This window comes from Astyanax mexicanus, chromosome 19 (assembly GCF_023375975.1).
Source record: "Astyanax mexicanus isolate ESR-SI-001 chromosome 19, AstMex3_surface, whole genome shotgun sequence".
Taxonomy (NCBI): Eukaryota; Metazoa; Chordata; class Actinopteri; order Characiformes; family Acestrorhamphidae; genus Astyanax; species Astyanax mexicanus.
Genome location: NC_064426.1, coordinates 14,878,638 through 14,905,913, shown reverse-complemented (window position 1 = coordinate 14,905,913; position 27,276 = coordinate 14,878,638). Strand labels below are relative to the sequence as shown.

The following is a 27,276-nucleotide window of genomic DNA, read 5'->3' as shown; positions in this document are numbered from 1 at the left end:
TCCATCCTACCTGTGATGGTAGAGTTCTAGATATTGAGAACTTTCACTGCTGTTAGAGAAACAGGGTTCTGGCCTGACCCCCTGACCCTTTGACTCTCCTGTGTGCAGCTGGTGGAGGAGAGGAACGCACTGCAGGAGAAGCTGCAGACGGAGGCAGAGCTTTATGCCGAGGCTGAGGAGATGAGGATCCGGCTGGAGGCCAAAAAGCAGGAACTGGAGGAGGTTCTGCATGACATGGAGGCTCGGCTAGAGGAGGAAGAGGAGCGTGGCCAGGCTCTACAGGAGGAGAAGAAGAACATGCAGAAGCAGCTACAGGTTCACCTCTAATCTCTATTCCAGATTTGTGATTAAGTATTAAATTGAAAGTATTTTTTGTATTTAAATGTATTATGTGTAATAATTCAGTATTTTCTGTCATCTATTTAATTTACACTTTTAATTTAGTATCCAGTATGAATTATTCATTATCCACTATAAAATGCACAGAAATTATTGAGGGCCCTATTTTAACGATCTATAGCGCACTAGGTAATTGCGCTTTGTGCAGCTGGATTTAGGGGCGTGTGCTGTGTCTTTGGTATCTTAAGGGCGCGAAAAGTACGCCTTGCGCAGCTCCAACGGCGCAAAGGGCCATGTTTTAATTCTCTTAATTATTTATGGGTGTCTTTTGGGCGTAACGTGAAATAATCCAATCAGTGTGTCTGTGTCCATCCCCTTTAAGAGACAGGAGCGTGCTGACTTCTGCAACAAATTGAATCAGTTTTGGGTGCGTCAGTGACAGTTGAATTTAGACGTCCTTTCAGAGGATCAATTGCGCCAGGATAGAAACACGCCAGAAATTTACCTGAACACACATCATTTCCAGACCACCACGACCATCGGCGTTAATATATTCCAAAAGTCCATTGCTATTTTAAGGACGTGTGCGCAAGGCATAAAAATAGACTGTTGACGGGGTGTACAATGGCAACGCACCACGCTGCACGCCTTGCACGGGGTGTACGATAGGGCCCTTAGTACTTCCGTTTTCAGGATGAATTATTCACTACACTTTGTGAATTGTTCAGTATCCAGCAAGAACTATTTGAAAACCTGCATAGAACCACCATGGCACTACCCCTCACTCATCAACCCCCACTAGAGCCCCACCCTTTAGATTAGTTGAATAAATGATATTTCAGTCATTTTTGTTGAGACCCTCAGACACTACACAGCAGCACTAGCCAGCAGACTTCATCTGGGGGAGGAATCTGTATCTGCTGTCCATAACAAGTCTGCAGATGAGGGAGATGTAAAAACTATTATATAATGTGTTTTGTGCATTTAACGCAGTTAACTAGAATTAAATAGCTTGTTCGTGTTTTGCCACTTAGCACACAAGCTGCCAGCAACAGCTTATTTGCATAAAAGTGGAAGAGCCTTTAAAGGCTTATTCTGAAATGGACTTAAAATTGCAGGATCTCTGAGAGTGAGATCTAACCTGTGTAAAAAGAGGTATAATATGTCTTCTTTAAGTATTAAGATTAAGTATTTAGTATGCACTATATAATATTCAGTATCTACCATGTATTTTCTCTCTATTTATTATTTTTTGAGTTTAAGAGGTTCAGGTATTAAGTTGTTAATTATTAGACATGTTGTAAGTGATCATTTTGAACATCTCTGTAGGACATGGAGGCGCGTTTAGCAGAGCATGAAGACAGCAGACATAAGCTGACGCAGGAGAAAGCAGCTACTGACGGGAAGATAAAAAAAATGGAGGATGAATTCCTCATCATGGAGGATCAAAACAACAAGCTGCATAAGGTTTGTGTTTGTAAGAAGAGTAGAGATGTGCAAAATGTGGTTGGTTGATATGCTTAATATTGGTAATATGCTTACTTTAATAAGACCCAATGTTAAAAACCCTTTGATTTATTCAAACACAGAGAATCAGTTATTAACCTGGCAAGTCATTTAGATAAATGAAAGGTTTAAAAGAATTTTTGATGTAATGTAACGCAATGTGTTTATGTGCTGGCTGGCCCAGATCTGCAAACCGGTATTAGCCCATTGTGCCAAAAGAAACTACCAGAGCCATTTTACAGTTTAAATGATCAATGTTCAATAATATGCTTAGTTTCGATTGAAGGAGCTTTCTAAACCTTTGTTTTAACACCTGGTTACTCCTGCAGGAGAAGCAGATGCTGGAGGAGCGTCTGGCTGATCTGAGCTCCAACCTCGCAGAGGAAGAGGAAAAGTCGAAGAACCTCACCAAGCTGAAGGCTAAACACGAGTCCATGATTTCTGAGCTGGAAGGTTTGTTCACAGCAGTTTGGAATTGCCTTTACTTACCCATGATTACTAATAATCTCTACTTGAACAACGATAACAAATTTAATGTTACCGTCACATTTACCAAGTCACATCCAAGTTGTGGTGCTGTGTGTGTGTGTGTGTGTGTGTGTTCAGTGCGTATGAAGAAGGAGGAGAAGGGTCGTCAGGATGTGGAGAAGGCGAAGCGTAAACTGGAGGCTGAGTTTAATGACCTGCAGGATCAGCTGGCTGCTCTACAGGCTGAAATCGCCGAGCTAAAAGCACAACTGGCTGCTAGAGAGGATGAACTGCAGGCCCTGTTAGCACGGTACAGAACCAGAGCACTGAACTTCAAATAATTCATAGTACATACTGCATAATTCCTAGTGGATAATTTGTGTTACATACTAAATAATGCATCAGTGAATCAGTGGCTCTTGAATCATTATTTTGTAGTAGATTATTCAGAATTCATAGTAAATACGTAACAATTTGTAATAGTAATAATCCTGCAGTTTTATTATTTAGATCATTACAGTTTTACTTAGATTTATCATATTTTTTTCACACTGTAAGGTCCCCCAAAATCTATTTAATTTTCCCCAAAATCGTCAGTGAGCCTTATAATTTGGTGCACCTTATGTATGAATTTTATCAGTCAGGTATTAAGGAGCAGTAAAGCCACTCTGCTAAAGTACAGCTTTATACAGGAGTTTCAATTTAGTTCTCCAGCAGTATTAGCATTAGCTGCTAACTGCGCTAAATGCTATCTCTTCCGGTGTTCAATGGTGAGTGTTGTCAGGCTGTAGCCTGTTCCTAACCATGGCTAGCACTACTGGAGCAGTATTAGCATTAGCCGCTAACCACGCTAAATGCTAGCTCTTTTTCCGTTTAGAGGTGAGTATTATTGGACTGCAGTTTGTATCTTTACCATTTTTAAAAAAGCTACATTGGACAAACCGCTAGCTAAGTAGTAATAGCTAATGCTGCACCCAGCCTTAATGGAAATTTGAAAATCTAAGCTTACTGTAAATAAATGGAAGCGCTTTACTCATCCAAACAAACAGTTTTCAGGAGAGAAATCAGTGTAGATTAACATCCAGTGCTTGTTTGACTTTGAAAAGAATTGCAGTTTTGTTTACTTAAATTAGCTTTGTTTTCACAGGTCACCTGCTGAATTAGAAGGAAAACATGACGACCCCCCTTGTTCCTTACTAGTGTTGCATAGTGTGCCTTATGTATGAAAATAGACCAGAAAATATACGTTTATTGTTAGTGCGCCTTATTGTTCAGTATAACTCACTATAAATGTAACTTATAGTGCGGGAAAAATACGTAAATATTTTAAAGTATATTTGATTAACATTTTTTTTGACATGAACTGAACCTGTGCTGTCCAGGCTGGAGCAGGAGTCTGCTCAGAAGAATAATGCCCTGAAGAAGATTCGGGAGATGGAGGGACTGATCACCGAGCTGCAGGACGATCTGGATGCTGAACGAGACATCAGAGCAAAGACTGAAAAAGCCAGACATGAACTCGGGGTGGAGCTGGAGGCCCTGAGGACTGAACTAGAGGACTCGCTTGATATCACTGCAGCCCAGCAGGAGCTCAGGTGATCAGAGATCCTAAACCCACATACACACACACACACACACACTACATACAATGTTTCAAATGTAATATTTAGATTTATAATTTTCTTTTTAGAATTATGAATTAAAAATGAAGAATGGCTTGTGAATGGATGTTTAAATCTTAATGCACAAAACATGAAAACGAAGTATTAGAAATAAATAATTACAGTATTATTCACTGTTATTTACTTTTTGTTCCCTAGAAATCTGAATCCTAAAATATTAAATATATATGCATGTAATTGTATTAAAAATACTGGTTTGTCTAATTACTTTGGACACTGGATATTGTGTTTATTGTTATTAATATCTCAAGGGATTCCAATATTTTATAAGTTTATTGTGTGTTTTGTTTCTTTTGTGTGGAACACACTTAAACTGCATGTTGTGTAAGTTACTGTGTGCTGTGTGTACAGGGCTAAAAGAGAACAGGAGGTGGCCATGCTGAAGAAGTCGATGGAGGACGCCGGCCGCAGCCACGAGGCTCAGGTGCAGGACCTCCGTCAGAAACACACTCAGGCTGTGGAGGAGCTCAGCGAACAGCTGGAGCAATCCAAACGGGTAAAACACACCAAACACCCAGTGCTAGGAGGAGTTCTGAGAAAGGGATATTGACTAGAAACCGCTTTTGGTTAAGCTTCTTCTGTACTGTGTACAGGTTCGATAAATAACTGCATGTTGTCCTAAAGCTAAGCAGAGCAAATCATAGTGCTCCCACCCCCATGCTTAACAGTTGAATGAATCTTGTAATGCAGTGTTTAGTTGCATAGTTATTTAGATCCCACCATCCTCTTGATTTAATAAATTTGAGGTTTGCATACCTTTTTTAGCGAATACACTTAATGTTTTAAAGGATAATTTAGCTCAATAAAATTTAATTATTGTTTTATCTGTTTCTTGATCCAGTTTCAGTTTAAGAAAATAGATCTGAATAGAGTGAAACACAATGATCAGATCAAATATATGTAGAAATAAAAAAATGTTTAGGGTTCAACTTGCTAGGAGCATTAAATACTTTTATATTTTTCCTAAACCTATGTTTTACAATGTGCTTGACACTCTGGCCTACTCAATGAAGAGTTTTTAAGTATTTAAATCCAATAAAACCTTATTTTTTTAAGTTTTGATTTATTTTTGACCTCCCTGGATGCAGATTCATACACTTTAAAATACTTCTTAGGAATGCACAACATAGTTTTAACACAATGTTTGAAAGTATTAAGAATTACTTTTTGTACAAAATACAATTTGCAATTTAGCAAAGCATTTAGATTAATATACAGTATCTTAAATAATGTGGAAATAAGTGTTACATCCTGGCCCTGTTCTGTGTCTGTCCTGTTGTATCTCTGTGTTTTTACTTTCCTCTCTGTGTTAGTTTACCTTTCCCTCTGTGCCTGTGTCATTCCCCACGTGGTCCTGTGTATTCCTCCCGTGTCTCCACCTTAAGTTTTTTCACCTCTACTCATTTGTAGCTCCGCCCACTCATTACTTGTCCCCAGGTGTCTCCTGTTTCCTGTCCCCTTTCGTATATATATATATATATATATATATATATATATATATATATATATATATATATATATATATATATATATATATATATAGACTTTTGTTTTCAATGTTAGATGGTTGGTTCTTTTACGTCTTTACATCTGTTTGTTTAATGGTTTTCCTTAGTACCTAATCCCTGTGTATTCATTGTTTCTATGTTTTGTTTATCTCGTTTTATTTCTGTTTTGTTATTGGTTTTCTGTTTTGTGATAAATGACTTGCATTTGCGTGCGCTATATCTAGATTTTGAGTGGCGATCCACATCATTGAGAACAAAAGACTACTGGTACAAGAGCTTTTTAAATTGCAATACTTTATCAGTTCTCAAAAACACTATTGATTTTTATGAATAGTTCACATGTGAAAATGGGTGTCACACAGTGTTTAAACCCTGACCATTATTGTAGTGTTATACCTTAATACTGTACTGTTCTGACTGGAAAAGTAAGATTTTATACATATAATATTGTAGTGTTATTCTAGGACATTTTTCCTTAAAAAAATGTAAAAAATAAAATATCATAAATTTATTGCCTTGCTTACAGCATCGCAATATACCTCAATATATTAAATTGTAACCCCTCTATAATGATTTGTTTGTTGCCAGGTTCTTGGAAAAACACAGATCTAATTTATATGTTATTTGTTGATGTTCTTCTCCATAATTTTTAGGCTAAGGCCACTCTTGAGAAAGCCAAGCAGACTCTAGAGAAAGAAGCTGCAGCTCTGAATGCAGAGCTCCACTCGCTTGCAAGCTCCAAACAGGAAGTGGAGCACAAGAGGAAAAAGGTGGAGTCCCAGCTTGCAGACGTTCAGGCTCGGTATAATGATGGAGAGAGACAGAGAGCAGAGCTGGGAGACAAAGTCTCCAAACTCACTGTGAGTTCAGCCTACAGCAGTTTAGCACCACCATTCAGCCTACAGCAGTTTAGCACCACCATTCAGCCTACAGCAGTTTAGCACCACCATTCAGCCTACAGCAGTTTAGCACCACCATTCAGCCTACAGCAGTTTAGCACCACCCATTCAGCCTACAGCAGTTTACCTCCACCCATTTAAACTACAGCAGTTTAGCCCCACCCATTTATCCTACAGCAGTTTAGATCCACCCATTCAGCCTACAGCAGTTTAGATCCACCCATTCAGCCTACAGCAGTTTAGCTCCACCCATTCAGCCTACAGCAGTTTAGATCCACCCATTCAGCCTACAGCAGTTTAGATCCACCCATTCAGCCTACAGCTGTTTAGCTCCACCTATTTAGCCTATAGCAGTTTAGCTCCACCCATTCAGCCTACAGCAGTTTAGCACCACCCATTCAGCCTACAGCAGTTTAGATCCACCCATTCAGCCTACAGCAGTTTAGCTCCACCCATTCAGCCTACAGCAGTTTAGCTCCACCCAATCAGCCTACAGCAGTTTAGCTCCACTCATTTATCCTACAGCAGTTTAGCTCCACCCATTCAGCCTACAACAGTTAAGCCTCGCCCATTCAAATTACAGCAGTTTAGCTCCACCCATTCAGCCTACAGCAGTTTAGCACCACCTATTCAGCCTACAACAGTTTAGCACCACCCATTCAGCCTACAACAGTTTAGCTCCACCCATTCAGCCTACAGCAGTTTAGCACCACCCATTCAGCCTACAGCAGTTTAGTTCCATCTATTCAGCCTACAGCAGTTTAACCCCACCCATTCAGCCTACAGCAATTTAGTTCCATCCATTCAGCCTACAGCAGTTTAGCTCCACCCATTTAGCCTACAACAGTTAAGCCTCACCCATTCAAATTACAGCAGTTTAGCTCCACCCATTCAGCCTACAGCAGTTTAGTACCATCTACTCAGCCTACAGCAGTTTAGCCCCACCCGTTCAGCCTACAGCAGTTTAGCCCCACCCATTCAGCCTACGGCAGTTTAGCCCCACGCATTCAGCCTACAGCAATTTAGTTCCATCTATTCAGCCTACAGCAGTTTAGCTCTAACCATTTATCCTACAGCAGTTTAAGGCCCAATCCTATTTCCCCCCTTGGCCCTATCACTTACCCCTACCCCTTGTTTTCAAATCCTCCACCCTAAGAATTGGGACAACCCTTCAAGCACCGGCTACATCATCAGGAGCGCTAAAGTTCAGTAAACTAGCTGCTAACTAGCTAATTTTAGGGCATTGTATGTCTTCAGAAAAGTGGAAGATGGTTCAGAAATGAATTAATATTGTCCATTTCTTAATTTCTCTGTAATGGGGAGCTAAAATTCGCTTTGATTAGCTTTTATTTTACTTTATTTTTCCGTTCCGCCTTAAATGCTGCAGCCACTGCCGGCTGTTGCACCTTTTAAGGTGGACCAGGAAAGTGAGCTAGCTGGCTACCTTCTGAGACAAAATACTAGCGATCTTTTTTATGCTTGTTATAAAAAATTGGGCCATAAAACATTGAAACTAGCCATTAAACTATGGTAAAATAGTGCTAATCGTCACTTTTAACAGGGAAAATATTTACATTTCTGGGTTTCTTACCAGTGATTCTCATACCTCTTTGTTTGAAGTGTGCATCTGGAAAATCTCAGTTTGAAGGGCTAACAAGCCCTATCCCTTCCCCCTACCCCTCCAGACCAAAAGAATTGGGACACACCCCTACCCAATTGGCGTGCATGCTCAAAATAGAGGGGTAGGGGTAAGGGGGGTAGGGCCAAGGGGTGAAATTGGTTTGGGCTAAATACTCTTATTCAGCCTACAGAAGTTTTGCTCCACCCATTCAGTCTATAGACGTTTAGCTCCACCCATTCATCCCACAGCAGTTTAGCTCCACCTATTAATCCCACAGCAGTTTAGCTCCATAATTTTAATCTAAAGAAGTTTAGATCCACTCATTCAGCCTACTGCAGTTAAGCCCCACCTATTCAAAGCAGTTTAGCCCCACCCATTCAGTCATCATTAGTTCAGTATTTCCATCAGAAGTCTCTGGTATGTTGATCTCTTTAAAATATTCCACAGATGGAGCTGGACAGTGTGACAGCTCTCCTGAATGAGGCAGAGGGGAAGAACATTAAACTGAGTAAAGATGTATCCACTCTGAACTCTCAGCTCCATGATGCTCAGGTAACATTCTGCTTTGCGTTTATTATTAAACTTGTTCACTGCCACAGATTTATCTGATATTTTAAAATGTAAAACCTTACAACAGATATTACTCATAATTGATGAGTAAAGTTTCATAGTAAAGAGTAACATGAACAAAAACAGAAAAGTGCGTAGCCAGATATTTAAACCCTGATCCAAGCTGGAAAGTCTAAAAAACAGTAGTAATAGTAATAGTTAGGTGACTGGGAATGTGGGAACTTTCTCTGATTGTGTGGAGACCAGGTAAAGGTGGATTAAGGAAAATGTCTGTGGAGTTTGTGGAAGCTATCTAAAGCCCTATTCGGACGGGATTAGTTTCTCAGGGAGACGTCTGAAAAATACCCCACTCTTCTACTAATTGAAAAAACAGGAGGAGCAGTGAGTTTTTTGGGCTTTCTCAGTCACATGACATTGCGTTCAGTAGCTCCTCCATTTCCATCCACTGTTGCGTTTATGTGGATCTCCGTGGAAATGCATAAGTGGAGTTATGTGTCATAACTAAGTTTTGGGAGTGATCCACGCCCTCACTCCTCCCACTTCCATCCCTATTTAAACCGTCACTTCCTCTCTACCTACTCATTGAACAAACCTCGCACCCACCTCCTCCCCATCTTCCTCCTTCTTTAATTTTATTCTCTTCTCATGTTTCTCTTCATGAGAGGGGGGGCTTCGGCTTCACGCTTTACAGCGAAGCTGCCCCGAACTCCACCCCAATACTCTGAGTTTGCTCCCCCTCTTTCTTCTTCTCTGCCCAGTCAAGGGCGTGGGTCAATACTAGCAAACCAATGTGTAATTATGGTGCGTGGCCGTATTCAAAAGCCAGTTTTGGTCCCCTGCCATTTTTAGGGATAAAAACCAATGTCACGCACGCTATATTAAATAGAGACGAATCAAGCACTCATCGGCTGGCTCGCCGCGGCTGTCACTCTATCCTATAATTAGGGGTGAGTGATATGGCACAATATTTCAGGATATAATATTGTTCATGATATTCAAAAATGTTGCCAATATTATTGCGTACAATACGATATGGCACACCCCTAGAGACCAGTACAAACTTCTCAGCAGCACATGAGGGGTCCAATCTGCAGTTAGCTTGCAGCTAAAGCTTCGTGAGATATGCCCACAAGATCTTTGACTTACAAGTGACTGGGCTAAGATGTCAAAATAAAAGTTTCTGGTGCTAATACAATATAAACAAATGTAATACAATTAATATTAAACAAAAAACAAAAAAATTATATACATCATGTACAATATGTTGGCTACAGTTGCACTTACTTCTATTTAGAGTAATTATCCTTTATTATTTTGATCTCTATTAAATTTATATTCATATTCTATTTTTATTTGTTTACTATATTTTGTACCGCGCGTTTTATAACAAGTGCTATATGTTGAAGAATTTTATTATTAGGTTTTTTGTAACTCTTCCAAAAACACAAAGAGAAATTATGTAAAATGTTTTTCCATTTGCAGAAAAACAGATTTATCTTATACCGTAATGGGTTTCTTTCGTTGTGGATTGTTCATTCTCTCAGGAGCTGCTGGCTGAAGAGACGCGTCAGAAGCTGAACGTGTCGACACGGCTGAGGCAGGTGGATGAGGAGCGCAATGGCCTGCTGGAGCAGCTGGAGGAGGAGAGCGAGGCCAGGAGGAATGTGGAGAGACATGTGTCTAGCCTCAACACACAGGTCAGCCATACAGACAGTCTAAAACTTATAATTCGCTTACAGTCTTACTTATAACTTGCTCCTGAGGGAGCACATTTGGCTTTGCTCTCTCTGGGTGGGTAGATGGTGCTCTCTCCCCACATTACTTCAAAGAGTGATATCGCTCAGCACAAAGCGTCTGTGAGCTGAACCAAGTCGCTGTGCTTTCCTCCGAGTGTGCTGTGATGCTACTCTGCAATGCTGCATCAGCAGCAGTGTAAAAAGAGGCGGTGGCTGACTTCACATGTATTGGAGGATTTTTCAATATCATGTATAGGTACTTTTTCGCTGGAGAAAATGTGCATGTTCTTTGTTTACACAGAGACTAATGGGTTTCAAATCTAGAATAATAACAAATTTTCTCTTTACCTCATGTCAGCTGACAGATGCGAAGAAAAAACTGGACGAGTTCTCCAGCGGCATGGAGCTGCTGGAGGAGAGTAAGAAGCGAGTACAGAGGGAGCTGGAGGCTGTGAACTCTGAGTTTGAGGAGAAGGCGTCGGCCTACGACAAGCTGGAGAAGAGTAAGAACCGCCTGCAGCAGGAGCTGGAGGACGTGCTAATGGACCTGGACAACCAGAGACAGCTGGTGTCCAACCTGGAGAAGAAGCAGAGGAAATTTGACCAGGTCTTTATTCAGTCATCCATCACAACAAGGGCACAAAGGGCCAAGGCCTGTAGTTTTATTCACAAACTAGCAATTACACTAATATTCACGTGATTCCACAGACATTCGTCCGTGACTGGGAGTCCCGAAGAGCATAACTCTTTCTCGGTTGGTAAGGGGGTCCTCCCTCTTCTCTGTGACTTAGCATGAGTCATCTTAGCCAGTGTAGGGGGTCTGTTAGGTGATTAGGTAACAGAATTAGAAGTTAGCATGTTGAGATCCAGAAGTGTGTCAGTGGCAGTTTGAGAAGATTGTGCTGAAGCTTCACTGCTTTTCTCAGAGGAAAACTGAGCTAATAACCTTCCCTCTCCCAGTCCTGGTAAAATCCAGCCTGTTCTCATACAGAGTTCCCCAATGGTGGAACAAACTACCTTCTACTAGCAGATCAGGAGAATCTCTCACTATCTTTAAGAAACTCCTGAAGACAGAGCTCTTCAAAGAGCACTTACTCTCCTAACACCTCTAACACACTAACTACTTCTAACCTCATTTCCTTCTTCCCCTCCTTCACTCCTCTATCCCATTATTTCCCTCCTTTAGGCCCTATCTAAAGATGTTTTTACCTTTAACTTCTATTACTTTTGTACTTCACTATTGTAAGTAGCTTTGGACAAAAGCATCTGCCAAATGTAATGTAATGTAATGTAATGTAAAATCTGGGAAAATCCAAAGTAGATGATAAAATGTAGTTCGCCTTATCAGTGAAAGAGAATGATAACCTAATCGAGTCCTAGATTGCAGGATGTAACTAAAAAATAAAGATGATCTTATTAGGCTTTGATTTGTAAAGTTTGTAAACAATACAATTATAAACCTTTAAATCTTTAGGGTTCTCCATACTTTTGACAGATGATGCGGAGAATTACTATGTTTTTATTTCCTATTGACTAATTTGTGTCTTATTGTGTCCTCCCAGCTGCTGGCTGAGGAGAAGGCCATCTCCATCAAGTATGCAGAAGAGCGTGACCGTGCTGAGGCAGAGGTGAGGGAGAAGGAGAGCAGGGGTCTGGCTCTGGCTCGAGCTCTAGAGGAGATGCAGCTCTCCCGAGAGGAGCTGGAGAAGGTTAATAAAGCTCTGCGCACAGAAATGGAGGATCTCATCAGCTCCAAGGATGACGTGGGCAAGAATGTGAGTCAGTGTGTCTAGTTTGGTTTGTCTGAATTGTAATAAAACAGTGATTTAATTAAGTAAGTGTGCGCAGATCATGTGGTTCCTTTATCTGTGTTCTCATAGTCACTGCATGTGAAGTTGTGGGTTCTCTGTTAGATGGTAACTGAACAGTCGGTTCTCATATTAATGTGCTGGATGTGGAGAAATGGGCAGCGTAAAGTACCAAGAACACAGTCATGTAGTAGGAGGGCTTAATGCTGTTAGTTTCTGCTAATTGGCTGGGCCTTGTGATCTGTTGGGAGGCATGCGAATGTTGCAGCAATGATGTGAGATTAAGCCAGCAGTCAGCATCCTGAGGCTAACAGTCAGCGTGCTAACAGCATGGTAATGATGTGGGCTGAGGCCTAAAACTAGGCTGGTAGTCAGCATGGTACCAATGCTGGACAACACCTGTAGCCAACATGCTGGGTCTACACTTGTCATGTTATCATAAAAAAGAAACAAAGTCATAAAAAAACTCAACAGTTCTCCATTTCACTTTAGTTAGCATGCTAACTTGCTAACTTTGTGAAATCAGTTAATAATATGAGACTGGACACATCTGACAACAGCAACTGTCTTATAATTTTTACAAAATGTTATTCACTTCCTGGTCCTGACTTAACAACACAGCGAATGGAAAAGAAACCATAATCAGTTTAATGTGTATCCATCAGCATTTAAGATGTCCTTCCCGCTAAAATGCACTTTTTCTTGTTCTTTGTGAAATACAGTAGGTCTCTCTGAGTTGTATATGCATGCTGCACATGAAACTCTTCCTCAACCACCATTGTCTGCAGTAGCTAGTAAAAAAAGAAAAAAAAAGAAAGAGAGTCGATTAGGAAAAGCACCGTGTCTACGCCCACCTGTGAATTAGTATTCATGGACTCGCCCACCTTGGCTCGCGACCGTCCACAGGCAGAGCTGAAGCAGACATGTCTCGTCAGACAGGAGCTAACAGCATTAGGAACAGCATGGCAGTTCGTTCCTGTGTTATTTGTGCAAATAACACATTAGTATTATATGCTTTTCCCAGTAATTCAGAGATAAGGAACAAGTTGTTAGAATCTGTCTATGGAACACCACCAGTAAAGTACGATTGAGATAGGTAGGTATATTTTTAGAACAGTTCTGTTTTACTAACTAAAAGTAAAAATCCACGCAACAGCCAACAAAACAGAGGTGAGTAAATATAGGTTTACATAGGATCTCAGATGATTTTGCGTTTTACAGAGACTCTAACACTAGGTCAGTGGCTGAACTGCACTTAGCAGGGCTTTACACATTACACATTTACACAAAGACTGTTATTAGTGTAAAAATATCTCCTGGTGTTTGCAGTGCTTCTAGCCAATCAGAGGCGATATGTTTGCATGAATTAATATTCATGAGCAATAGATGAAATCCTATCGTTTCTCCCCACCCCCACTGGACTAAAGCAGCGTTATACTGGAAGGAAACCAGCTCACATGGCATTTATTGATACTAGAGACCACAACTAGACAATTTAAAATAAATGAAAAAATGATAGAATGAGAACATAAAGACACAGTATTAAGTAACTAAATATTATACATGTGCAGAACTATTGCTATGGCTAGTTTCACTGTACCTATAAAAATGGATGTTGTATAAACATGCTGTATGTCTGGTGTGATTTGTAAGGTGCATGAGCTGGAGAAGGCGAAGCGTCTGCTGGAGGCTCATGTTCAGGAGATGAGGACGCAGATGGAGGAGTTGGAGGATGAGCTGCAGTCAGCAGAAGATGCTAAACTGCGTCTGGAGGTCAACACGCAGGCCCTGAAAGCCCAGTTTGATCGAGAATTGCAGGGCAGGGATGAGCAGGGAGAGGAGAAGAGGAGACAGGTGCTGAAGCAGGTAAACACTGGAGATATTTTTAGATTTACCATATTTATATTTAAACTTATTGACAAAAAATAAATGTTGGAATTGAATATAACTTTATATGTGTAAAGGTAATGATTATATATGTAAGTGATTACAGTATTAGATTGGAAGGATAGATTTGTATTGGTTCTTAAATAGAACGTGGATTCATTTCTAAAGAAGATAAATGTGATTCCATTCCGCAGCAGTCAAATAATCCTTTTTCTCTTAATCTAGTGATTTACCCCCTTCCCATGTCTGTCAACTGGGCAAAATGTCTTCAAGTCTGTGGTTTCTATATTATTGGTACTAACTAGGTAATATTATGTATAATTTAGGTATAATTAAGAGGTATTTCTTTTTCTTATTGTTATTTACTGATAAAATGTACAATGAATAGTCTATATATTATTGATAACCTGTAAGATGAATGATATTTAGTGCACTACAGAGAAGAACTTATAAAAACAAATAAGTAAATGAATAAAGAAAATGAATAAAGAGAAATAATGAATTGAATATGTTTTGGTTGTGCAGCTGCGTGATATGGAGGCTGAGCTGGAGGATGAACGAAAGCAGAGGAATTCTCTAGCAGCTTCCAAAAAGAAGCTGGAGGGCGACGTCAAGGACATGGAGGACCAGATTGATGCTCTGAGCCGGAGCAGGGATGAGGCCGTCAAACAACTGCGAAAGACTCAGGTGAATAAGAAGTTTACATACAGCATTCAGACACAGACACTTTCAAATAGTGTTTAAATACAATTAAATATGCCAAAAAAGTAACATTCTTAAAATTACAGTTCTATAAAGTAGGGGGTGCAAGGGGAGGTGGGCTGCAGAAAAATAATAGAGGTTTAAATTTATTTTAAGTTATGTCCATTTATCATTATATGTTCATTATCTGTACAGTACTGTACACCGTTACTACAAATGCACATTATACACATTAATTCACATAAATTGCAGTTTACTAAGGCAATACTGTACAATATATTACATTACAATTGTATAAATACACTAGGGCTGTCCCTAACGATTATTTTTTAAACGATTATTCTAACGATTATTTTTTTCGATTAGTCGACTAATCTATTTATTGAGAAACATATTTAAATAACTATTATTTTACGTTTTAAAGCAAACGATAAATTACTATATTTATATATAATAACAACAACAACAACAACAACAACAACACAAGCCTACTAAACCAAACCCCACACTTATAATCACTTACATGTACAACACGTTGTTTAGATCTATTACGCTAAAAATGGATAAGCTCCCATACACCACCTCCGTGTGTTGTTTTCTGTGACCGCTAGATTTTGTGACCACTGGCAAGTAGTTCTCAGCAGACCGGTGCACTGGCCGATTCGAAACGTGTTCGTTTCTAATGTTTACCCCGACTGGCCAAAACAGTTAAGTTTAGGGCTGAGGGTAAGGTGTAGGTATAGAAAGCTTCCGTTTTGCCAATGAACGCTCATAACCGTGAGCACTGGTCACAAAATTCCGACGGTGACAGAAAACGGTGTAACACCGCAGCGCCGACGGCTCTAGCTAAAATAACTTAAGGCAGCTAGCTTAGCTAAACACCTGAACTTATTAATTATGCTACATTTTCTGGAAACTGCGAAATGCCATGCACACATATAAACCAAAAATGTATAATTTCTGCCTGTGGCAGGTTTAAAACCTTTGGTAGACAGCCTTAAGTCTTTTTAAGGACACCCGCGGAGACCCTGATGTAAACGGTAACTTACTGTGTGACTCTGTTGACATAGTGCTCCTGGATGTTTGCGCTTCAAGTGCTCCTGCATAGCAGTTGTGCTACTGTGATAGACCATCCCCATTTTGCACATATGGCAGAGGACCACATTGTTGCCCTTTTGCGTGAAATGCTCCCAAACTTTAGATGCCCGCTGGCGTTTTTTTGTAGCTGGAGATTGCTCTCCGGAGTCCATGCTCTCCACAGGCACCGCCATGTTTACGACGCGCCGACGCGCGTTATGCAAATCGATGTATTTTCGTAATCGATGACGTCGATTATGTCGACGCGTCGCCCCAGCCCTAAAATACACACAATGTCTACCCACAGTGCAATAAAACAGGCAACAAATTCTATATATATATATGTATATAACTAAACCTAGTGCTGTGGAACAGTACAGTATAACACTGTAACTGGCAACTGATTCCTTATCTACCATCGTAGCAGATCTACTACATCACTCACGGTTCTAGGGGCGGGGCCACAGGGGCATTGGCCAGAGTTTAAATCTGATTGGCCCCTTGAAGCACCTCTATCCTGTCACTCATCTTTTCACTCTGCCACTCTGTCCATTGCCTGAGAATGATCAGATTATAGTTGGATACAATTTAATGCAAAAATCTAGTGGCTAGTCTTTATACATTGAGCCAATTAGGAATGTCTAGCATTATTGATGCTTATGAAGAGAGATTATGTATGAAAGAATTTATGTTTTGAATTGACAGTATTCATAAAATGATTAAAAAAAATGAATAAAATGCTGGATTTTCACACATGCTACTTTGTGTAAAATGCATGTAAAATTGGTAAGGAGATTTTTAAGGAGAGTTAATTTTGTGCCAGACATTTTACACAAAAATGTAAAAGCTGCAAATTATAATTGCAGATTATATACATATAGAAAACTAAAAAAATCACAGAAAATCAACAAAAACGCACAAAAATGAAAGTAAAGACCGACTACATCCATACGCGAACACTGCAAAGAATAATAAAATAACCAACTATATTTAAAAATAAATATTTTCCTTTTTTTTCATTTTTGAACATGCACTTTTTCCTCTTGCTTCTTAACATTTGTAAAAAATATCGGTTGTGTTGTGTACATTTTTTAATTACATTCAAGTGTTTGAACATGTTGTGACTGGTGAAATAATGCTTTGGCCCCTCTATGAATATTGTGGCCCCTTGATGGCCCCTTACTGGCTTCCTCTAGAAAAAATCCTAGATCCACCAGAGCACTACATTAACCTCTATGTGAAAAGAGTGAAACCTTGTCCTGAAAAAGCTTCTGGTGTGCTGATCTGTGGAACAGACTAACTCTCCTCTTCACAGGCTCAGATGAAAGACTCTCAGAGGGAATTGGAAGATGCTCGCAATGCCCACAAGGAGGCGCTCTCCAGCTCAAGAGAAGCTGACAGAAGGGCCAAAACAATGGAGGCAGACATAATACACCTGCAGGAGGTATACATTTAGAGCAACTCTGACACCATTTATTATTTTAAAATTCCCTTTTGTAGGTAGTTAGTTTTGGACAAACATAGGATTTTAATTTTTTTCTGAAGAATGTACTGTATCGTGCAAAATAACTCCTGCATAATGAAATAACCTGTAAATAAACATAATCAAAACATAATTAAGTAAAATATTCCTTGTAACTCTTTTTTCGGTCCCAGTGCTGAAGTATAGGGTTTAACCTTGAGGGGGCGTAGCTCTCACCTGTATAATATATCCGCAGGAGCTGGCTGCAGCTGAAAGAGCTCGTAAGCAGGCTGAGACTGAGAGAGATGAGCTGGCTGAGGAGCTGTCCAACAACTCTGGCAAGTGAGTGTATTTAAAGCTGATGTTCATAAGCAAGGGTGCAACTACATACTTTTTGAGGTGTATGCTAACATACTATCTAAAAATCCCCCCCAGCAAGGCGGTGGGGGTGCTGGGGCGGGGCTTCCCTTCTAGCCCACCACACCCCGCAAAACCAGCAAGCTGATTGGCAGTTTCTTCTGAAAGACAGAACTTTATCCTTGAACTGGCTGAGATTTTCTATTCATACCGAACAGCGGCCTGTCTCCTCACTAATAATACAGCTGAGCTGAGTGAAACCATTCGGGGCTACTGGAAGGCCAGGCGATTTGGCACCCTCCTCTAGTGCAGCGCCTCTATGCGTCGCATACGCTGCATACCCCCTTTTTGCGCCACTGTCCATAAGTTATGGGATTTGGGGAATTTAGGGCCCTCACTGGTGAGAATGGGTAATTTTACAGAGCATGCGGAAGAATCATTTTAATCTGGGTGGGTGTGATGCGGTCTCCTTTCAGAGCAGATGAATACAATTTCAGGTTATGTTCAGTCAGAGAGAGAGAGCGCACTCAGTCAGACACTGCTGAGAGAAATGCCTTCAGAGGATGTAAGCGAGTTATTATATACGGTTGTTAGTTTTTGTCAGTGTAAATGAATGAGTTACTGAGCTCTGAGGTTCCTTTTCTGAGGTCTCCATTGCTCCACCAGCCGCTCCATTGCTATCTTACACCCCACCAACAGTATATTTTCATTCTATTAACCTACACTACTAAAATAGCGATGGAGTTTATAAATGTATCTCTTGGTCTGGAAGTGAGCTGTGTTCAGGAAAATATCTGTAGTATTGTTATCTTGGCGGCCGAAAACACAGGTGCACCACTGACTGCTATGAATCCTGACAACACTCAGGCGTTCATTGCTATCTCGTAACACACATATGGACATGCAGCAGTGTGCAAACCCCAACTTTTATATTAACAATTAATAGAACACTTAATAAAATAACATTGCTGTTCACATAAATGATCTGCTCGCTCTCCTTCACAGCACCAATAAAATTGCAGTCTGCCAAAGTCAGTGCACACCTGGTTCTTACAGAGAATGGCACACTGACACACTCTTAATCAAGCTGCACAGTGCACGGTTGACAGCTCGTATAAAGATCACTAAAATAGGGCCCTGCGTCTTTCCCCCAGGTTTCTTTAACATCTCCTTTGCCTTTTTGCCAGGTCATTATCATCTGAGGAGAAGCGCCGCCTGGAGGCCAGAATCACTCATCTGGAGGAAGAGCTGGAGGAGGAACAGGGTAACATAGAGTCCCTCAACGAGCGGCTCAGGAGAAGCATTCAGCAGGTACAGAAAATGCTAGAGTTTGTACCAGTGGGCATAGACTAATTAGAAATTAATTTGTGACTAATTAATTTGAATATGCTGTGCCTACATGTTGGTATTCTGAGCTTCATAGCTCAGTAAGGTACAGAAATCATACACGTATCATATTAAACTGTAATCTGAGCCCCATCCAGCACAGACAGCTCAAATCCACCTGTTTCTAATCAACTAAAATTATCCTATCATATTGTCACCTCTGCTATATTGTTGTGTAACTAGATTCCAATAAATAATGTCCAACGTGGATATTATTTGGAACAAAAAAAGTCTTTCTGCTAATTATTTTATAAAAAAATTGTAATAAAGGAGCAACATGATGACTTTATTTTTTCATCTCAAACAGCATGATCTAGTGGCATTTACTGAGTCAGTAAAATACCACCAAGAGTGCAGTTGTCTTGACTTAGATACACAGCTAGATGTTTACTTTATATACAGCATGCTATGTTTTTAATTATCAGGTTTTCTTCATTCATATCCTGTATTGTAATTTATCATACATGCTGCATCGTAGATTTTGCATGGCATGCTGGCAGGGCCTCATGTAGTACAGTAACATGTCCTCCATCTTAGAGCACCATCATTCCAGAGAGCACAGTTCCACTGCTTCACTGCATAGTAATGTGGGGACTTATCTTCCTTTAGCATAGGCCTAGTTAAGCTCAGGAGGGCTATCCTATCCATTTTTACATCCATTAAAACATCCACACACTTCTCTATCTGCAGGTGGATCAGCTGAACGGGGAGCTGCAGGCAGAGCGTGCTGCTGCCCAGAGGAGCGAAAGCACCCGACAGCAGCTGGAGAGACAGAACAAGGAGCTGAAGACCAAGCTGCAGGAAGCAGAGGGACAGGCCAAGTCCAAGCTGAAGACCTCCATCACCTCACTGGAGGCCAAACTGCACCAGATGGAGGAGCAACTAGAGCAGGAGAGCAGGTCAGAGAAGTAGAGGCAGGGTAGATGTTTCTAATGGAAGCACAATGTTGTATGTATTTCTAATAAAGTGGCCAGTGATTAGAGTCATAAGGTGGGTGTTTCTAATAAAGTGGCCAGTAAGTGTTAATCTTGGTGTCTTTGGGGCAGGGAGAGACAGGCTGCTGTTAAAAACCTGCGTCAGAAGGATAAGAAGCTGAAGGATCTGACCATTCAGATGGAGGACGAGAGAAAGCAGGCAGAGCAGTTTAAAGATCAGGTAAGTAAATTTGCATGGAGAATTTTGAGCTCATGATTTGCATTTGGTAAACTATAAGAGATAAGAGACAGCACTGCCCACACTGTTATACTGTATATAAGAAACAGCAGTTATTCTGCATGATGGGTCATAAACAGATGATCTGTAATAACAGTAGATAATAGATATAGTGAATAGTGTCCTCCGGAGCTCACCCCATAGTAAATAACCCAAATCTTGCATCTTCTAAATATTTTAATAATATTGCAAATTGTGATAGAAAATATAAAAAAATATTGACGTTAATCTACAACTGTCAAAATATAATGAATTAAAATCATAAAATTGCACTTTCCTAAACTTAATTTTAAAATCAATATTTTTTTCTTAATACGAACATTTCATGGCCTCCAAACCTTTTGTTTTGTTATAGTTGTCAGGTTTTTAAAACAATTTAAAACATGCAGAATTTGGGTTGATTCCTCTTACTGATCTAAAGTTTTAAATGGAGTAGAGGTTGAACTGGCTGCTTTTCCTGTAGGAGTCTCCAAAGCCCTCAAAGTTTTTAATAATGTAAATAACCTAGTGTAGTTTTCCACAATAAGGTGCACCCTATTATAATGCGCACTATGAATGAACGTCTATTTTCTGCTCTATTTTCATACATAAGGCGCACTACATTATAAGGCGCATTTTAAGAGACACTTCTAATTCAGCAGGTCTCACCGGTGGGTTGTGGTGGGGGGCGTAGCTAACTAAGTCAAGTAAAAACTAAGCTAAGTAAACAAAACTATAATAAAGACTTTCTGTTAAAGTCCAAAAAGTGCTGGATGTAAATCTACACAGCTTTTTCTCCTTGGATGAGTAAAGCGCTTCTGTTTGTTTACAGTAAGCTTAGATTCCCAAATTTCTCCAGCGCTAAGGCTGGAGCATGAACCCATTGCTGTTTTTGGAAAAAATATATGACTCATATATATTAATTTCCAACCAAATTTTAAAGTCCCAATCCTGTTTCACCCCTCACCCCTATGGAGTCAAATTGGGGTCTTTAATGCTGACGAGAAAATACAACTGTCACAAAAAAAATCTCCAGGAATTGCAAAAAAAATCTGATATTGCAAACAAATAAGAGAACATAAGTTACTTTTTTCACTTGTAATATTTTTTTACAATGAATCTTTTTGCAACACAAATTTTTCTTTGCGTTTTGCGCTTCGCATTCCTTTTTTTCTTTTTGCAATACTTTCCCTTCTTTGCGGTCCTCTGTTTTGTTTGCGAGTCTATTTTGACCCCTTTTTGACGTGGGGGCGTGGGAGAGGAGAGGGGCGTGGCCAATATGGAAAGGCGGGTTATGGGGGATTGAGTCATCAGCTGGAGCCTCTGCTTTCATATGTAATGCTTCAGGCTGGCCAGTTCAACCGGCCGCCCTGACAGACGCTAACTAGTTTATTTATAGTCGTAATTTATTTGACATATACCTAATTACTGAATTATATAATATTGTTGTTTTCAGTTGTTAAATTGAGCAAAAGGCAGAATTTGGCTTCTTTTTCTCCATTGTGCTTGCTGCAGTTACACGCAGCCGCCTGTAGATGGTGGATTTTAACAGTGAAAAACCACATTAAAACACAACGCTGCGCAAACGCTCTCAATAAAAAGGAAAAACACAGAAAGTTTAATTTGTACCACGGCCGGGAAACTTACAACTTTCTTGATGGAACTATTTACTCTGTAAACATTCAGAATAAAAAGGAAAGACACAGAAAGAAAGTTTAATGTAGACTTCAATATAATATAGATAAAATAAGATAATAAAACAGAACATAACAAAAAAATAATTTATTGATGTACAATTTCCAGTGTCATTATACAAAATATCAAAAGTAATATTTGCTCTTTAGTGTGAGGTACTGTATCTTACATCTGACATTACATTTTTTTTCCTGTTCTCTATTATTATTTTAATAATTATTATAGTATTGCTTTAAGGACAACTTTATATGGGCACACTGGAACAGTCTGATTTCCACAGGGTGATGAATAAATTATTTTGTATGTTATGTTCTGTTTTATTATCTTATTTTATTTATATTATATTGAAGTCTAAATTAAACGTTCTGTGTTTTTCCTTTTTATTGAGAGCGTTTGCGCAGCGTTGTGTTTTAATGGGGTTTTTCACTGTTAAAATCCACCATCTACAGGCGGCTGTATGTAACTGCAGCTAGCACGCTGGAGAAAAAGAAGCCAAATTCTGCCTTTTGCTCAATTTAACAACCGAAAAACAACAATATTATATCAGGGCGGCCGGTTGAACTGGCTGGCCTGCAGCATTACACTAAAAGTTCAACATCTCTCTGACGTTAGAATTGAACGTCTTTCTGATGTTGGTTTGATGTTTGGAAATGTTCTCCTGCAGGCGGAGAAGGCGAATGCCCGCATGAAGCAGCTGAAGCGTCAGGCGGAGGAGAGTGAGGAGGAGTCTCAGAGAGCCGCGGCCGCACGCAGGAAGCTGCAGAGAGAACTGGACGAGGCCTCGGAGGCCAACGACGCCCTGAGCCGAGAGGTGTCCTCTCTCAAGAGCAAACTCAGGTTGTTCTGCAGTGAGCCCTTTCTGTGATGTATGTAATGCATGCATTCACTCTACTAACTCCCACTTAACCCCTTCTGGCCCTCAAAATTTTTATTTTTTCTTAAGGCTTGGGCACACTTGACCAAATTATACGTTTTGTCATTGTTTTCTTTTTTTGTTTTTATGCAACAGTAAATAAAAAAAGCCTCTTTTTCTAATAAGATATTTAATCTTAATGCAGAGACTATTACAAGTGATCTGGCAGCAACACAACTATAACGCTGGATACATCCACCCTCACGCTTCACAGTTGTCAAGGGCTTCTTCTCATTAAATCCTTTTTTTCCTCCTAATGAATCTTTTACATAGACTGTATATAAGTATGGACAGGACGACAGGGGTTGAAAAGTGAAGTCACTACGTCTCTTACCCCCTCTGGTGGCTCCAGTACAACTTTTAACCCCGCCTATTTCTATTTATTTGAATGGGAGATGCCAGAATGTTTAATCTAAAATTGCACATCCAAGATAATTTTTTTGGGAAGTTGTGTTCTGTACGTTCTGCAAGCCCCCCTCCTGTGTTAATAACCCCCAGTGTTTTTCCTTACAGTTAATAGGTTTTATAGGAGTTATTTCGTGATATTTAAAGGGGTGTGGTGATGTGGTGATTGACGCACTTACTGTGAGCGTCCTTGATACGGGGATTTCAGACATGTGGGCGGGGTTTGTGCAGTCACACCTCTGCTGCTCCTGTTCTGGCTCTATTTGGCTTTATTGCGCAAGCACACGCATGATGGCAGCTTTCATTTCTGCTATATTTTGGCTTCAAAACGGCATAATGAGAGTGAATGGGTACGTCCTGTCCATACTTATATACAGTCTATGATATTTCTGCAGTTTAGCAATAGAGTTTTATTTTATTTTGACTCATATTTTAAACTTTTTTGAGTTAAAGCCGTGGTCCGATCCCTTCAACTGTTACGCCCTCGCTATGTTTTCCTGTGTTTTCCCCGTTTCCTAGTGTGTTTCTCTAGTACTTTTCCATCACGTGTGTGTAATTTGTAGCTCCGCCCCTCGTTACCTGTTTCCCCAGGTGTTCAGTGTTTCATGTTACTATAAATAGCCCTCCTCTGCCACCTTGTCCTCGGTCGGTCTTTGCACCTTCCTCTGTCGTTTGTCTCGCCACGTTTACTATAGTTTGTTCACGGTTTCGTTACGCTCTATGTATTTCTTGTATATTTCTAGTCACGTTTCTTGCCTGTTTGTTTCTTTGTTTATTTGTATATATTCACGTATTTATCCTTTGTACATATTCCCTTACCTTGGTTTGTACTTATCTGTCTAGTTTAGCTCTTTGTTTGTTTTCCCTGTTTGTTTATGTATATATATATATTCGTTATTCCCCTGTTTGTTTATTTGTTTATTTGTTATTTATTAAAGTCTGTCTTACCCGCATTTACGTCCGCCTCCCGTCTGGTCACGCGTTACATCAACATCTACTATCTAATATATTAAATCTAAAAACAGAGTGGTCTGGTAGGTTTGTTGGATGTAACTGATTTCTATATTTGACAGTATTTTATCAATAAAAAATACACTTAAAACCACAGAATTTCATACAGCAATTCCTTTACATTAACACCTATTTAAGTGCTCTTCCACATGCGCTGTGAAATTACACCTTCTCACCAGAGAGGTTTCTAAATCCCCAAAACTCCAAATCTTACGGACTGTTTCAGTGAAGATTGTGTATGAACAATCTTATTAACTAGACTTTCAATTAAAAATTTGGCACAGTCATATGTTGGTTTTGTCCAGTATAAGAGCAGTTAGTTCTCTTTTCCAGGTTTGAACTTGACTGCCACTCTTCCCCTGAACTGCTATTTCTTAACCAGAGTCTGGACTGTAGAAACCTATAGAAACTTTCTTATAGCCTTTTCCTGCTTTATGGCCATTAATTACTTGTTTTTAGATTTAAAAAAATATCTCAGCCTTTGCTTTTCTGCTTTAGGATATGCCTAAAATGTTGTTTTATTGTTTATAGCTGCTCCCTAAAAAAACAGGACACAATGTGTTATTTGGCCAAAAGTGCTCAAACAATTGCCTAGTGTTATAGCCCACCAATTAGCATGATGCTAACTGCATGCCTAAATGATCAAGCTTTACTTGAGTTGCTTTAAATGCAGCTTTTAGTTAATGTAGAAATCTGTCCACTGTTTTCTCCACCCTACAGGCGTGGAAACGACTCGTCCTTTAGCCCCTCCCCCCGGCGGCCTGTGGTTGGAGCACGCAGGAGCATGATCTTGAATTCTGTGATTCCGGAGGAGGGTGAAGCTTTGTGTGCAGCACCTGAACCTGAAGAACCTGCAGAACCAATCAATAGTACTCAGAATGACCTGCAATGACCTGCAGTGACCACATCCTGTACCTTCACAAACCAGGATTAGAAACAATGAACAGTTATTAAAAACAAAAACCTATTCTATAAAACCTCAAACACAAGTAACTTAACCAGTCAATATGGGCTAAAACAAAACAGAAATAACAAATTCAACAACGCTCCTGACTAACAATTTCATTTTAAATGTGGGTAATTAAATAAATGCTGATGATATAACCTACATAATTCATGAACATAATTCAACATAGACCATAATTACGGTACATTTGATTTAGATTTAAATTAACTCCAGGTATCCACAATTATGAGTAAAATAAAAGTAAGACTTTTAAATACTTTTTTAAGGATTAAGTGCCAAACAGCCCTTATTGAGGTCTCTGCTTGCTAAAAGTAGGTAATGAATTTACCAAATTAAAGTGCCTCTCTATAAATAAATAATGCAGATTGTTCTGTTTAGTTCAGTCCGCCATTAATCAGTAAAATATGTCAATCTAAAACAAATGAGCATGATTGAAATTTAACGCACAAAAATAAAAACAAATTTTATTTATTTTTTTAAAGACCTTTGAGAGATGGATTTATGACATGATAGCATTTTGAAGTTATTTAAGGATCTGCAGATGCTCTGTCATCTGATAACATTATATTGTTTTAAATAAAGTTAAATTGAATAAGTCACTTTTTAATTTAAATATAATTTTTGCTAGATTTTAACAGTAAATCAGAATATCAGAATTAACCAATCTTTTATTATCAGGGAGCAGAATGTACCGTTTTTAATCAAAATGAGACTGTATTTAATAGATCATTCTATTAAACAGTAAATAATAATGTTATTATACAAAAATAAACTGATTTTATTTCAAGTAAACTTGGTTACACAGATTTATTTCACATTTTCTTTACTGTTCTGTTTCTAATCCCATCTCACCCTCATCCAAACCCACTGGTATCTGTCTGCAGGGAAATGTTTGGGATCTGCTCAGCAGCTGCAGCTTTGTTCTTAATTCTAACACAATACTGAATTTTAGTCTAAATAATAATCTCTTTATTTTAAGTGTGATATGCTTGTGTGCTATTCCTACAGTAGACTGTCACTTTACTCTAAATGCGCGTTATCATTAAATGGTAGGAGTATCAGTTTATTTTAAAATGCAGTTTAATTTGGGTTCAATAGTTTGAAATAATGTGTTCATTTATTGGCAGTAGTTATTATAATAAAAATGTTACACAATTTATTATGTCAACTGTTCACACCTGCTATTATATTAAAATGGTGAATCTTCACAAGAAAAAGTCTGTTCTGATTTTTTTCTTTTCTTAGTACATTCCAACCAAAAGTTCTGAAAACTGTTGGCGTAGAAACAGGTGGATTTGTGCCCCCCCCCAAAATGACAGTTTCGCTCAGCTCAGCTGTACTATTAATGAGGAGACACGTCACTGGCCGCTGTGTAAATGAGAAATCTCTTATCATTACATTACATTACATTACATTACATTACATTTGGCAGACGCTTTTGTCCAAAGCGACTTACAAAAGTCAAGTACAAAAGTAATAGGAATTAAGATAAACCATTTTAGATGGGCTTAAGGGAGGTCGAAGGGAAATAAAGGGATAGAGAAGTGAAGGAGGGGAAGAAGGAAATGAGGTTAGAAGTAGTTAGTGTGTTAGAGGTGTTAGGAGAGTAAGTGCTCTTTGAAGAGCTCTGTCTTCAGGAGTTTATTAAAGATAGCGAGAGATTCTCCTGATCTGGTAGTGGAAGGTAGTTTGTTCCACCATTGGGGAACTCTGTATGAGAACAGTCTGGATTGCTTTGTGTGAGTGTTTGGCAAAGCGAGGCGACATTCATTGGAGGAGCGCAGCGGCCGGGAGGTAGCGTAAGCCTTCAGGAGCGAGTGCAGGTAGGAAGGAGCCTGTTCTGACATCACCTTGTAGGCGATTGTAAGAGTTTTGAATTTGATGCAAGCATCAACTGGTAGCCAGTGGAGCTCAATGAGCAGCGGGGTGACATGAGCCCGTTTTGGCTGGTTGAAGACCAGATGTGCTGCTGCATTCTGGATCATTTGGAGTGGTTTTACTACGCAGGCCGGGAGGCCAGTTAGCAGGGCATTGCAGTAGTCGAGGCGTGAGATGACGACTGCTTGTACCAATCATGGAGCCGGTT

General features: G+C 39.6%; 1 protein-coding gene across 1 annotated transcript in view; it reads left to right on the top strand.

The window, feature by feature from the left end:
- The window catches only part of myh11b (myosin, heavy chain 11b, smooth muscle), a 49,754-nt gene extending 23,249 nt beyond the window's left edge, over positions 1 to 26,505 (top strand). The window contains exons 23-42 of the mRNA XM_022665872.2: positions 109 to 315; positions 1,669 to 1,806; positions 2,175 to 2,298; positions 2,452 to 2,623; positions 3,696 to 3,908; positions 4,347 to 4,491; positions 6,157 to 6,363; positions 8,471 to 8,575; positions 10,138 to 10,290; positions 10,688 to 10,936; positions 11,892 to 12,104; positions 13,791 to 14,003; positions 14,550 to 14,711; positions 17,119 to 17,247; positions 17,522 to 17,607; positions 18,810 to 18,933; positions 19,699 to 19,907; positions 20,055 to 20,163; positions 22,559 to 22,731; positions 24,944 to 26,505. Coding sequence (XP_022521593.2) covers positions 109 to 315; positions 1,669 to 1,806; positions 2,175 to 2,298; positions 2,452 to 2,623; positions 3,696 to 3,908; positions 4,347 to 4,491; positions 6,157 to 6,363; positions 8,471 to 8,575; positions 10,138 to 10,290; positions 10,688 to 10,936; positions 11,892 to 12,104; positions 13,791 to 14,003; positions 14,550 to 14,711; positions 17,119 to 17,247; positions 17,522 to 17,607; positions 18,810 to 18,933; positions 19,699 to 19,907; positions 20,055 to 20,163; positions 22,559 to 22,731; positions 24,944 to 25,115 — 3,303 coding nt within the window. The 3' untranslated portion in view covers positions 25,116 to 26,505. The remainder of the gene's footprint in view (positions 1 to 108; positions 316 to 1,668; positions 1,807 to 2,174; positions 2,299 to 2,451; positions 2,624 to 3,695; positions 3,909 to 4,346; positions 4,492 to 6,156; positions 6,364 to 8,470; positions 8,576 to 10,137; positions 10,291 to 10,687; positions 10,937 to 11,891; positions 12,105 to 13,790; positions 14,004 to 14,549; positions 14,712 to 17,118; positions 17,248 to 17,521; positions 17,608 to 18,809; positions 18,934 to 19,698; positions 19,908 to 20,054; positions 20,164 to 22,558; positions 22,732 to 24,943) is intronic.
- The last annotated feature ends 771 nt before the right edge of the window (positions 26,506 to 27,276 follow it).